Here is a 14,879-nt window from a genome sequence, read left to right on the forward strand (position 1 = left end):
ATATAGATTCCTAAAGATAATAGGAGATCTATGTGAACTTTTTTTTTATGGGTCATTGCCACTATTTGACCATATTCGGACCTAAAATTATGAGGTGACAAGTAAACTATAGTATAAGGTCTAAGTTGATTGTTATTAACTTTACAATTTTATACTACAGGATTTAGTTGATATCAAAGGGGGATCAAATTTGGAAGACTCTCAGACAGTGTAATCATTTCTCACTAATATTTTTATAATATGAAAATTTCATGAGTTATTTGACTGATCTTGTGCTCGAAAAATAAACAAACTATTATTTTCATGTATATCAAATGTGATTCGATCTATTTTTGTTGTGGCCTAACCCATAATATGATTTTGATTTCATACAAGATATTAAAAGTAATTTGATTTCAAATAAGATATGATAACTGGTTTTGGTTTCGTGTGATCTCAATTAATTGTGGATAGTGCTTTACTTGAAAGCTTTTGAAGAGAGAAAAAAGTAGTTTGAATGTGTTTCAACAGTTTAATGGATTCAAAAAATTTCCATGACTTGGTACCTAAGAAAAAAATAGAGAAAAGTGAAATCCGTAAACTGTTTTAACTGAGATAATGACTTTTATACTCGCCCACTTGATTCAAAAATATTTACCAAATTCTGGTAAGTGATGTGTTTCGGATTTGACAAGTGATTCTCGATATTTTTAAAATGCTCAAAAATCTGCCACAGAGTGTTATGGTTGTGCCTGCCATGTGGTGAATGCACCTTTATTTGGCCCTTCTGTATTTGGTTAGCAACATGTGACAGTGTTAGGTGCATTCAATTACTGGAAATTATCTATTCTGTGAAGCGTTTTACGCATTCCCATGTTACTAGGCTATGATATTCGTAGTGTCACCTATGAGGTGATTCTTGCATTATATGTACGATTCATCGAGATTTAACATTCTGATGTTTGACTGTGTATTTGAGAAAACACGGTATTATATGAACAGCTTATGTGGACAAAAAACCTGAGTGACTTTCTCTAAATAGCATTGCCAGAGTGACGAGAAAACACGGCATACGTTTAGAACTGCAGCGAATTAACAATGTGGATTCATCATATGAAACCGAAGGCGATGAAAGAACATCCCCGGCCACGTTGCTGACGTGGCCGAGAAGTGGGTCGATTCCGCTAAATAAAAAAAAAGTCCGTCGGTTCCGGTAATAAAAAGGTGGAATGGGTTTAAAGCAAAAATTTGTTTGAATAAAAGATATACAAAGTACTAAACAAGAATACAATGAGATTCAGACTCCGGATGCCTTTGCAGCATGAAGTAACAAGCAACATACTTACAAGAGATTTTCTCCCCCCAAGAATTACTTTTATAGTAAGAGCTATTCAAACCATTAGTACACATCTCGAAACACCATTAGAGAAAATAAATCAATTTTAAAATGCAAGAGCAAAACAACGATAGTTTGCACCTGCATTTGGAAGGAAGATCATGGGAAATGATATCTACATAGGCTTTGGCTCTTGAAAAAGATTTAGATTAGAATATGTTCGGAGACAGATCAAGATGTCTTACATACAGCAAATAATTAATCCCTGGGAGGGGAAGAGCTAAGCTCGCATTACATAAACCTTGGTTGGATAAGTTCCTTCATTTACCAACCAAGCCAAGGCTCAACTAAGCGGACCAATGAATTGTAATCGAAATGTTATGCGATGGCGATTCGGTCTTCTGACACCATTCATACGGTAGGTAAAAAATTTATTCTTTTTTCCATTCATAAAGTTCAAAGAATTATTTGTTGTGCGAAGATTATGCAGTCGCTCGCAAATTCAGGATGAAAAGCTAAATGCACGAGCATTGTGCTACATGATAACAAGCGTTGAACTTCTAGCACTAAATATATATGTAGAGAAAGAGAGAAGACAGAGTTATTATCCCTTCCATCTAACCCTAATATCTACTAATACCTAATGATATCCAAGACTCCAACACTACACATACGAACTGATCAAAACATTTACGTCGATCCCGTTAATACGAAAATTGAGAAGCACAGGATGGAACTGCAATTACCTTGTCCTGACCGCCAACGTCCCACACGGTGAAGCTGATGTTCTTGTACTCCACGGTCTCCACATTAAATCCTGAACAGAACAGCCAAACACCAACCTCAGCACAGATGAGAAAAATTACAGCAGAAATAAGACCGACACAATTCGCACATGGGTCCATTAAAATTTCTAACAAAATGCCCAAGCACACACAGCAAGTTACAGAATCAAGAACAAGATCTCATGCGTGAAGGCACGCGTACCAATGGTAGGGATGGTGGTCACAATCTCCCCAAGCTTCAGCTTGTACAAGATGGTAGTTTTACCCGCGGCGTCGAGACCCACCATGAGAATCCTCATCTCCTTCTTGGCAAAGAGCCGGCTGAAAAGCTTGGTGAAGGACAGCCCCATCTCCGCGCCTGGCAAAATCATAAAAAAAAATCAAAAAAAAACTTTTTTTTTGTCACAGAATTCAAAAAGAGAGCATCAAAGTTCGGATCCAAGATCCGATTATGACTAATAAACGAAAAATCAAAGAAAATCTAAACGGGGACTTTCGATATGGAGCCCTAGATTTCGATCAGAAACCAACAGAAACGACGATTTCTGTCTCGTTTTCATGAATAAAAAGCTCAAATAAACCAGTTTCGAGAGCGTAGGGATCTGACCTAGGGTTTCGATGATCAAAATTCAAATGAAAAACTAAATCAATTAAAATTCGACTAGATTTTTGAGAGAGAGAGAATTGGCCAGTGAAAGGGAAATGGATCCATCTTTAGGACAAATTATCAAAACCAACCTATTTACAAATTTAATCGCAGAAAACAACCCACTTCAGATTTAATTGCAAAAACCGACCTGGTTTCAGCCTTGGCGCTGAAACCAGGTCGGTTTTTGTGAAAAAACTTTCGAAACTTCACGGGAGTTGAACTCCCGTGAAGTTTCCCAGTACAAAAAAAAAATTTTGAACTACGAAACTTCATGGGAGTTCAACTCCCGTGAAGTTTCGGATAAAAATTTTCAAAAACCGACCTGGTTTCAGCTCCAGGGCTGAAACCAGGTCGGTTTTTGCAATTAAATCTGAAATAGGTTGTTTTCTGCGATTAAATTTGTAAATAGGTTCCAGAGTTCTCACAGGGGAGTATTTGTAAAGAGAAAGAGAATGAAGTCCTTATGATTCAACCTCTAAATTGCCTACCTCCAGTTGACCAAGATCTCAAGGCTAAGTCAACAATTTCATATGTCAGAAGATGATCCAGATTTGAAGATCTTGAGCCTATGTCTGCGTTGGATAGAGCCTCTGCTAGAGCTGCCTCAAAAAATGAATCTACCCTTGGGGGGTCTTCAGGTGGATCTGGTGAGAATTCTAAACTGGGTTCCTCTTTTGTTCCTATCTTGTTTGATTCTTTATCTAATAAAGAGATGCAATTTTTAGCCTCGAAATGTGCCATATTTCTTGAGCCTCAAGGGGATTTTGACCCTTTAAAAAAAGTGAGGCAAATGGAGAAGGAGAGAGCTACATTAGAGTAGGCTCTCTTCCCTTATTAGATAAGAGGTGATTCTATTTTTCATTCATGTTGGTTACATTGAATGTTAGAGGTCTTGGTTTGAGCACTAAAAGATTTGGAGTAAGAGATTTTTGTCTCTTAAATAAGTTTGAGATTATTTGTCTTCAAGAAACTAAACTGAATGTGGTTGATGACAGAATTTTAAAAAGTCTAGGTAGTAATATGTTTGAATGGGTTGTTTTACCTTCTGTTGGATCTTCAGGAGGTATTATGATTGGTTGGAATAGTAGTAAATGGTTTAAAATTCAGGAATTTTCTGGAGATTATGTTTTGACAGTCAGTCTCAGAAATAAGAGAAATAACTTTGTTTGGTCTATTTCTTCTGTGTATGGTCCACATTGTCATAGAGAAAGACTTTTATTTTGGCAAGAACTTAAGAATGTGAAAACAAGGCTCTCAGGACCTTGGGTGGTTGTGGGTGATTTCAATGTGACTTTGAATTCAGTTGATAGAAAGGGGAAAAACATCTATAGAAAAGAAATGGAAGAGTTTAGAGAGGTGATTAATGATTTAGAATTGATTGATAGTCCTTTACATGGTAGGAAGTTTACTTGGACCAATAAAAGAAGTGCTCCTTCTATGGCTAGATTGGACAGAGTTTTCTTTAACTCTGATTGGGAAGATAATTTTCCATTTTCTAAACAACAAGGTATCTGTAGTCAGTTGTCTGATCATGCTCCCATTTGTTTTGAATGTGGGGATAACCAACAATTTGTCAAAAAATTCAGATTTGAGAAGATTTGGTTACAATCTGATGATTTTATAACCAACAATTTGTCAAAAAATTCAGATTTGAGAAGATTTGGTTACAATCTGATGATTTTAAAAAGAAGGTTCCTGTTTGGTGGAATTGTGCACCTAAAAGTGCATCTGCAGCAAAAAATATTGTTGGTAAGCTGAGATTTATGAGAAAATGTATTAAACAATGGGTTCAAACTGACTTTTATAGTGTTAAAAAGAGGAAAAAGGAATTGTTGGATGATTTGTTGGAATGGGAGGTTTTAGAGGAAAATAGAAATTTAGAAGTTGATGAATTAGTCAAAAAAATGATATCGCCATTCAGTTGAATGAGATTTTAGTCCAAGAAGAACAGATGTGGAAACAAAGGTCTAAAGCACATTGGCTCAAGGAAGGTGATAATAATACTGCTTATTTTCATAAAATAGCTAATGGCAGGAAAAGAAATAATCTGATTTCTTCAATTACAGTGAATGATATAGAGGTCAGTTCTGAAGAAGGTATTGCTCAGATTTTTTCTAATCATTATAACCAGATTTTTGGTCAGAAAGAACCTTTTAGATGTCAGCTGGATTGGAAGAAGCTGTTTCCTTTGGAAGATTGGGGTTCTAAAGAATTAGAAAATCCTTTTTCAGAGGATGAAGTTTATAAAGCTATTTGTGATATGAATGGTGATAAATCTCCTGGCCCAGATGGTTTTTCTGCCTTGTTTTATCAAGTCTTTTGGGAAACAGTGAAAAGTGATGTTATGAAGCTGTTTGTGGAGTTTTATGAAGGTAAATTGGAAATAAACAGGCTCAATTATGCTTATATTGTGCTTATTCCAAAGAAAAATGAAGCTTCCATGGTTAATGACTACAGACCTATCAGTCTTTTAAATGTGATTTACAAATTGATTACTAAAGTCTTGACTAATAGGTTGAATCCTAAGCTTGAAAAGCTTATTGATCCTGTCCAATCAGGTTTTATTAAAAACAGATTTTTGATGGATGGGGTGTTAGCAGCTCAGGAAATTATTAATGACTCTTTTCAGAATGGTAGAAAAGGAGGGATTTTATTAAAGTTGGACTTTGCTATGGCATATGATATGTTAGACTAGGATTTTATCTTGGAAGTTATGAGAGCCAAAAATTTTGGAGCTAAGTGGATAAATTGGATTAAAATGTGTTTAAGTGGGGGTATGTCTGCCATTGATATAAATGGTAAAATTGGGAGTTGGATTATGTCTAAGAGAGGGGTTCGTCAGGGAGATCCTTTATCTCCTCTTTTATTTGTTTTGGCAGCTGATTCCTTTACTAGGATGATGAGTTTAGCTGTAGATTCTCTTCTTATTGAAGGTTTAGATCCGATTAATATGCCTCATAAAATCTGTTGCTTACAATATGCAGATGATACATTGATCTTTTGCAAAAACAAAAAAGAGCAGTTGACAGTGCTAAAATTGATTCTATATTGTTTTGAACTTGCTTCTGGCCTTAAAATAAGTTTTAACAAGAGTATACTCATTGCCCTTGAGGATAATGATTCTTTGCAACAGAACTTGGCTTAAAATAAGTTTTAACAAGAGTATACTCATTGCCCTTGAGGATAATGATTCTTTGCAACAGAACTTGGCTGTTATGTTGAATTGTAAAAGTGGCCCTTGAGGATAATGATTCTTTGCAACAGAACTTGGCTGTTATGTTGAATTGTAAAAGTGGGAATTTTCTCATCACTTATCTTGGTGTTCCTTTGAGGCCTGGAAAGTTAAAAAAAGCAGATTGGTTTCCTTTGGTTGAGAAATTTGAAAGAAGGTTAGCTTTATGGAAAGGAAAAACTTTATCAAGAGGAGGGAGATTAGTTTTGGTGAACTCTGTTCTTTCTTCTATGCCAATTTTTTGGCTTTCTTTCTTTTTATTTCCTAAGTGGCTCATAGAAAAAATTGACAAGATGAGGAGAAGGTTTTTGTGGACTGGTTCTCTTGACCATAAAGGCTCATCTAATTTGGTCAATTGGGAGGAGGTCTGTAGGCCTAAGCAGTTTGGGGGTTTGGGGATTGTAAATTTAAAGATCATGAATAAAGCCTTATTGGGAAAATGGTGGTGGAAATGGTTTGATAATAAATTGGAAATATGGAAACAAATCAGTTTTTACAAATACTTTGAGAGGAAAAGTTGGACAGAATTCTTTCATTCTGGTAGATTCATGTTAACTCATTTTTGGAGGAATGGTTTTGATAACATGGGTAGTTTTTTATGCAGCACTCTTGTGGATGTGGGAAAAGGTGATCGAACTTTATTTTGGTTGGATAAATGGGTAGGACCCTATACTTTGGCTGCGGTTTATCCCTCTCTTTTTAATATCACTTCTTCTCCTTTTACACTCATTAGTAGTGTGAGAAAAAAGGTTAATAATGAATGGATTTGGAATATTCAGTTTAGTAGACAATTGACTGGGAATTATGTTCTCCAGTATCTCAAATTGATGAATGATATTAATGTTTTTAATTTTGATCAAAGGGAGGACAGGAGAAAATGGATTTGGGATACTAAATTTACAGTTAAATCCTACTATCATTTTCTTATTGATGGGGGGTTAAGATTTGATTGTTTAAATCTCTGGAAAATTCCTGTTCCCTTAAAAGTGAAATTTCTTGTATGGCTGGCTTTAAGACAGGGGCTAAACACAAAAGATAAGCTAGAAAAGAAGGGTATTCACTTGGATTTAATGTGTTGTCTATGTTCAAAAGAGGAGGAAAATCACTTCCATTTATTTGTGGACTGTGAGTTTGTATATTCTACATGGAGATCTATTCAATATAAATTGAATATTGATAAGAGTTTTAAATTGAATTCTTTAAAAGATATTTGGATCAATTGGAGTATGGATAAGGGAGCTAAATGGAATGAGGAAAGAGATGTTACTCTATGTTCTCTTATTTGGTGTATTTGGCAGGAGCGAAATGATAGAATTTTCTCAAACAAGAAGAAGAGAGCTCTGGAGGTTTTGAACAAAGTTTTGATCTTTTCATCATTTTGGTTAGGTTCTAAACACTTATCAGCTCGAACTGCCAGACTTCAGGAGAGGAGAAAGAAGAAAGCTGCTGTTGGGCAATCTACAGCTGGAATACTTGCGAACACTGTGATTCAGCTGGAATGATTTCTGTTTTCAGTTCTATAAACTTGTTTTGTTTTCAGATGGTTAAAACTCTGTTCTTAGTTAAGATAGTCTACTATTTGGTAGTAGTAGTAGTTGTCAGCTTTTGTATTCAGGCTGGAAATGGGTTACTCTGCAGTGGCAGAGCTGGAGCATAGTTAGGCTTCTTTTTGTGGGGGAACAAGAGTTTTTCTTTTGGTCTGTAATTTCTGTTTGAACTCAAGTACACGTTCTTATTGGTTGGGAATGTGTATCTTATTGTATCAGCCAATTTTTGATTAATTTAGCTGGCTGGACTACTGTTATGATTAACAGTAGTCCATCCTTTCTCTCAAAAAAAAAATTTGTAAATAGGTTAGTTTTGAAAATTTGTCCTCCATCTTTATATTGATGTGACGGCCGTTAAGCCCACGGTTAACTTTTGTTTTTTTTTTCCATTTATTAAGTACTTATAACTATTGGGTATTAGGAAAAATATACTCAATTATTTTTACTAACCATAGAGCAATAGCAAAGTTAGTTACATCATCCTAATCACAAAAAATTACAAGTTCTAAATTAGTCAAAGTGATAGAAGAGGGTAAATAAAAAAAAGAATGGTATAAAGAAATATTAAATCATGCAAATTACTTTCCTTAAGCTAATCTTGTATTCATATCACTAAGAGAGTAATAAGTCAAATGTTTAGTTTTGGCATATATTCCTCTATAATAATGTGAGGATCCACGATTCATTATTCATAATACAGTAAAAATACTACAGTGAATTACTATAGTATTGTTACTGTGGCACAAGCAGGAGGATCCAATATTCATTATCCATACTATAATAATAGCATTATTATTGTAGCACAAGCGAAAACTGTAGCATTTAAAACACTACTGTAGTTTTATTATTATAGCTCAGGTGGAAATACTGTAGTATTTTTAAAAATGTTACTATAGCACTTATAAAAAACTGTACTTAAATATAGAATTATTGTGGCGGAAATAAAAAATAGAGATCGTGCAAAGCACGGGAGCACACTAGTGTTTTCGGACCCAGAGCTTAGACCGGCCGACTCGCAAGCCAAAGGGCAGTCGGGACGAGAAATAGCACGGGCCGGCCAACCCATTTCAATTTTTTTATTTTTTTATTGCCTTTTGCGTATTTCTAGCACTTAAAGTTTTGTTTAAATAAGAAACTAACTTTGCAATAATTTGAAAAAATAGAAAAATAATTTTATTAATAGTTTTATAAAATTAGCTAAGTTATATTAATAATTTCACAATACGCAGCTCTGTTATTGCTATGCTCAAATTTCAGTTCGACTAGTTCACAAATTATATAGATTCAAGCTCACAAAACTATTATCATATCTGAGGAGAATAATAATATAAAAAATACAGACTCAATTGGGCCAACATGAATAGGTCAGCCCACGTAATAGCGAAAACAACTCGCTCATTAGGTCGAGCGGGCTAGACGAGTTATTGGCCCATATGGATTGGAGGCTAACCCACCTCACCCTGCTAAAAACCCCAAAACCAGCCCATCCCACATTGGGCTGAGTCGGGCCAGGCACAAACAGGCTCGCGCAGGCTCGCGAGCCAACCCAGCCCACTGCCCATCCCAACATGCAGCTACGGTTTGTTCACTGTATAACAAAAAACGGTAACAATGACAAAACAACAAACAATATTGGATAGAGTGCTGCTACGGGGACGCAAAATATGGGACCAATGGAGAGGACAGGTGAGGTGTCCCCTCCCTATTGCATAATGAGTTGGCCATACCAACTCATTATGCAATAGGGATGGAACACATCACCTGTCCCCTCCCTTGGTCCCATATTTTAGATCCTTAAATCATTTTCCTATTGGATAACAACGAAAATTATAAAAGCAAGTGATCTAGCAACCACAAGGAAAACTGTATTTATTTGCAAGATCTCCATCTCGCCAAAAAAAAACATTGATAGACACCTCTCCTACAAGAATATTTACATCCAACCCAGCCATGGACATTAATCGTCTGCTCATTTGGTGAAAATCCTCACCACTGAGATACAAACTGCTAACAGAAGTAGAAAGAGATAAAAATTACAAACTTTCGAAAGAATGAGACCCCCTGATGAATCTCTGCAATGGCTTATAGGCTCCATACTAACAAAATCTCCATCACAGAAAACAAAATTCTCAGCAAAACCGTGTTAGCCATGGCATCAAAGAATGTAGCCGTATATCAACTAGATCTCCCACCCTCTTCAAAGTAATTTTCCAAATGCTTCTTGAACTTCCGACGGGAGGGGAAAAAAAGAGAGTACTTACTCTCTCTTTACTGACAATCGTTCTGAGAAAACACAAAAGTGAACGAGTCATTCGAAACTCATTGAAGCTAAAAGAAATTGACAAACACTTCTGAGAGTGAAGTAGAGGAGGCTTACTTATTAGTTCGTAAGTTACGATCATCGAGGTTCCCCAGAGTGACATGTTAAGAAACCTGGGTCCAAATCCTCGGTAAAATCCAGTCCAACCATCTTCTTGCAGAAGCAGCTTTGTGGTCTTCATCACTGATGGCCGTCCCCCACCAAAATTATCCATAACCTGGTTTTTAAATGAAAACAATACAAGTTCAACAACCCCTTGGCTGGTCCTCCTTACAAGGAATCTCACAAAGTTCAACACCAAGAATATGATGCTAGTGATTAAATACTGTTTTAATAGCATAGCTACTTTTTACCGCCACATCCTTGTCGTTTCACATTTACGGTGTGGAACTATGCCTCCACATGTTCAACAAGTGCAGGCTGATGAAAAAAAAATTCAAAAATCCAAAATTCTTGTATAATGACGAGTTAAAGGGTTCAACTGATGTCTGCAACAAAATTCCATTTTGGGTTCAACCATGATTTATTTATCAAGCCAGAATCTGGGAGCTAAATAAATACCATAAGCTTCCGACAACAATGACATTGCAGATTGTACATTTACCAACCAAGAAGAAGTATACGATATTAAGCACAAAACTGTTCAGAACGAATTTGATAAGTCTACATGGTTTAAGTTCGATGCCTATGCTCCATCTGCAATGTGCAATTGGTGGGTCTATTTCTGTAACTAATTACTTCTTACTTATCCCTTGATAACTTATAAGCCCAAATACTTTATAGACCTTACCCAGATCTTGCCCCATAATATTAAACTGACAGATTTTTCATCAGGAACCTTTAGCACATAATTTTTAGCACTGTAACACTTAAAAACTTTTTTGTCTTGAAATGGATATCGTTCCTTATAACAAATAATCAATCTTTATCTGCCTTTTTCCTTCGGAAATTTGAAGGGCCTGTTTGGTTGAGCTTAAAACTACACTACAAATGTGAGAGGTTTGCCATTGCACCCATTGACCTCCTAGATTATGACATGCCCCTTGTTGCATACTTCCTTGGTCAGAACTTGTCACATTTAAGAGCTGGTGTTAGTTATAAAAGGCTAAAATTCTTTAAAAAAAATTCATAAAACCTGTGCTCCATAGCCAACAATACGGAAAGACTATGGTCATGTTGATTATCTCAGATCAACAAAGAGGTCAAATCGCTCAAACATGCAACATTGAAGTGCAAGTTGAAGATTCCTACTGAGGTATGAAGCATCAGGCGCAAACATAAATCATACAACGCACTGAGTATGTCAAAACAGGAATAACATGATAAGAAAACAAAATTCACCTGAAGTCGTGTCTTTATTGTATCTATTGGAGTAGTGATAATAGATGAACAAGCACCCGCTGCTGTCCCTGCTGCTGCCTGAACCGTGACAAGCTCCAGTTCACATGGCTTTTTTTCCGAATCAACTCCATAGCCCAAACTCCTATAATCAAGAACAGAAAGCTGAAAACATGTAAGCTTACTTCCATAAGCTAATTTAAGAGCATATATAACACAAAGGTGGGTTCGCTTGCCTCCAAATAACATGTTGAGCAGAACTATAAGCACTCCACCAAAGTGCAGATGCAGGCGACTGTGTCACAATTGTCAGCCCGAAGCCTCTATATAGACCACGAAAACCTTCAGTTCTGAGTATATTTCGACTGTGTCACAATTGTCAGCCCGAAGCCTCTATATAGACCACGAAAACCTTCAGTTCTGAGTATATTTCGTACTACATCAAATGGTCCATTAGTTCTTGCCACTCCAGGCAGACCTTGAACCATTAGTCTCTGACAAATCTGGGTGAACAAAGAAAAAGAATGTGAAAACAATGAGCAAGCAAAACCAGCATCACCTTTTACACTCCCAATGCAACCAGAGACTGACTCCACTAAAACATGCCACCAAAACCCACATTTACTGGAAAAATTGAATCAAAAAAGGAATTGAAAGTCAAATTTCAAGTTCCGGATCAATTTACATGTAGGTTTGAGCTCAAAGTCAACCTTGGTTCTGATCATACTATTGGGTGTAAGGGGGTGCAAATCGATCAGATATGACTAGTATCTGTATCCAATTACTAAATATGAATATAGCTATAAATATGGACAGGCTTCACTTAGGAAAACACAGTCCTTATCAGCCAAAATCAAATACAGGTGTGTGTGTGTGTGTGTGTGTGTGTGTGTGTGTGTGTGTCAGTGTGTGTGTGTGAGTACACGAAATGAATGATGAAAACAAATAAGATTGGAAGTATATATCTGACAACCGTGAATGTTTAAATTTTAAATATAATAAATTTTTTAAAAGAAGGTCCATTAATATGTTTGACATATCCGAAAAACTAAGATTAGATATCTAAATCATCAAGATTGATCTTAAATCCATTAAATTATGGTCAAAACAATTTCAACTATATGAATGACACATATAATCTTGCATTCGGATATGGACTCTATCACGATCCCAGTTTTCCAAACCCGAAGGAATGAAGCGGGACTAAAAAGTGAAGTTCATAGCCAATAATAGCTAGAGGTCTACGTCACAAGGTTTTTTGCTTTGATAAAGCAGAATGCACAGGCTTCGAATTCCGTGGTAACAAGATCTCTAAGCTATAAATGGAAGTTAAATGCTATCTCCAGTCTCCTTGAGGTTTGTGACATTTTGCTTGTGACGCCTAGATATTTTACTCACATATCCGTATGAATATCCGTATCCCACGAATATCAATAAATAGTTAACCACATTTGTTTTCTATCAAAAATGAATATACCACAAGATATATGTATCCTTTGGCATCCATAAGCGTGTTTCAATAGCCAAATCAGGAGTTTATCAGTGCGGAAGAAACAGGATTTTAACCTAAGAAGGTCCCGCCTTGATACTGAGCTTAAACTGTCTGGCACAAGGAGGTAAGTCCACATTCTTGCAAATAGGCCTCAAGTTTTATGGAAAATCTTTCTTTCTTTTAGCTTTCCAGGCTAGGAATCTAACATCAGTTTTAGAGGATTGACATCCGCTTGACCTTGTCTATAACTAGGTGACGTCTTCATCTGAGCCTCTCAACTTGTACTTATTCCAGACCCGTTTTGATGGGAGTGGTCTAAATGATAAGTACCTATGCAATCTTCAAATAGGAAACATCAATGCATGCGGCAAAATGAATCATAAGTTACAATCAAAACCTGGATTTCGGAGTCTAACATGTGATACTATAAGAGAAAAGAGATAGTAGAAAAGAAATTTAGCTCCAAGGGTTACAAATTTGCACCCTGAATGGGAACTCGCTGATTTACATAACATTCATCCATCAGAGAGAATTTCAAAAAAGGAAGAAAAGAAATAGAAATTAATGTTTCATCGACTCACCACATCCAACGGCACAAAGTATGCACAAGAAACCAAGTTGGACAGCAAGCCAGCCACTCCATTAGCCATAGCAAGACGACTTGCCTCGGACATATTCACATCCCGCGTAGACTCTAATACCATTTCCTTTGACACTTCAAGTGATGTGAGGGCCAATACCCTGCCAGGTAAAGCCCCAACTGCCCCGGTACCGAAGCCTCTAAAAATTCCTCGAATACCATCATTCTTTAATATGTTTCTGAACACTGATACGCCAGACATGTGAGCCAATCCACCTTCAGCAACTTGCATTCGGGTTTTTACAACAGCTGTTGGGTGCAATAGACCAGATTGGGCAGTAAAGAGAATAGCTCCAATGACATGGAACCTTGTCTTATCCAACCTTGATACAGGATCCAAAAAAAAGAAAAATACAATAAGTTAGTTGATATTATGGATTAGTAATGAAGTGTGCTTTCAACTAGCAAGTATGACAAATGACCATGATGCAATTCCTATCCAAATTATATTATACGAATCCGATCATGTCAAGGAAATATCTCTTCATAGACAATACAATGTCAAGTTCCCAAACTAAGAAAATTATATTTTATAAGTTACAAATATGCTCTAACTGTGTCTTGGAACTCTGTTTGCATCCATCTACTCGGTTTGCATCCATCTACTCTGTTCTCTTGAACTATTGACTAGCGCCAAAAGCTTTATCTACGTTGAAATAGTTCAACTATTACTCATCTCCCATGTAAGAACCTTTTTTTTAAGAAAAACAAATATGCATAAGATTAATATTGTAGGGTTGTCCTTCATCTCTGTAAGACTCGAGTCATCTTCGATCCAGTCGCGAGTTCAAGTTATTTCGCTTATCACAAGAATTGCAAAATTTAGTCCTAAGAAATATTCTAACAGTCTGATGTGCAACTAGAAAACTTTTAAGATATCATATATAACCCGAAATCGTACGAAACTCGTAACTAAATCTAAACGAGCAATTTGAGTTTCTTTAACTTACCTTGGAAATATGCTAATTGCATTTCGATCAAATTAACAATAAAAAGTCGACTTAGTCGCAGATTAATATCCGAAATCTGCATTCTTCCCTACCTTTGATTCACTGAAGTTCTATTCTGACAATTTGATGCCTCAAAGTAGAAACAAGTTGACATTAATTTTGTTCAAGAATATCATCATAGATAAGTGAATGAGAAACAATTTCTCACCAAACGTCAATATTTTTTTAGTTTAAGGACGTAAGGGGGGAAAAGTTAGGGCTTTGAGGCATCAAATTGACAAATTAATGTCAACTAGTAAACTTGGGGAATCAAATCATCAAAATGCAACTTTAGGGTTTAAAAAAGGTTGAAACTTTGGGATATTTAATAGCAAATAAGCCTAAAAAGACACATCTTCTCGTTTCACACAGAACAATCGATCACCAGAGACGCTCAAATCCCAAACAAACTCCCGAACGTTCGCTCCCTTAATACCCTTTTTTAATCATGATCCAACAAAAAAAAACTACCTTTCCGCCTTCCTAGATCGAAGAAATGAAAATATTTTTTTTCTTAAAAAGGCAAAAGGGGCAGGCTTCACCTGTGCCAGTTGATGTTGGTGTCAGATAGG

General features: G+C 36.2%; 2 protein-coding genes across 2 annotated transcripts in view; both read right to left on the reverse strand.

Moving 5' to 3' along the window:
* LOC109831914 (ADP-ribosylation factor 1) overlaps nucleotides 1–2,826 on the reverse strand; it is an 8,327-nt gene extending 5,501 nt beyond the window's left edge. Inside the window, exons 1-3 of the mRNA XM_020399389.1 lie at nucleotides 2,708–2,826; nucleotides 2,303–2,458; nucleotides 2,062–2,132 (exon numbers count right to left, since the gene is read on the reverse strand). Coding sequence (XP_020254978.1) covers nucleotides 2,062–2,132; nucleotides 2,303–2,450 — 219 coding nt within the window. The 5' untranslated portion in view covers nucleotides 2,451–2,458; nucleotides 2,708–2,826. The remainder of the gene's footprint in view (nucleotides 1–2,061; nucleotides 2,133–2,302; nucleotides 2,459–2,707) is intronic.
* On the reverse strand, nucleotides 9,374–14,873 carry LOC109831915 (solute carrier family 25 member 44-like). Its single transcript, XM_020399390.1, has 7 exons — nucleotides 14,850–14,873; nucleotides 13,260–13,641; nucleotides 11,599–11,689; nucleotides 11,423–11,528; nucleotides 11,190–11,331; nucleotides 9,906–10,065; nucleotides 9,374–9,811 (listed from the first exon to the last, which is right to left on the reverse strand). The coding sequence occupies exons 2-7, from the start codon at nucleotides 13,548–13,550 to the stop codon at nucleotides 9,786–9,788; spliced, it is 816 nt and encodes a 271-aa protein (XP_020254979.1). The 5' UTR covers nucleotides 13,551–13,641; nucleotides 14,850–14,873; the 3' UTR covers nucleotides 9,374–9,785.

The sequence above is a fragment of the Asparagus officinalis genome, chromosome 2 (genome assembly GCF_001876935.1).
Source record: "Asparagus officinalis chromosome 2, Aspof.V1, whole genome shotgun sequence".
Classification (NCBI taxonomy): domain Eukaryota; kingdom Viridiplantae; phylum Streptophyta; class Magnoliopsida; order Asparagales; family Asparagaceae; genus Asparagus; species Asparagus officinalis.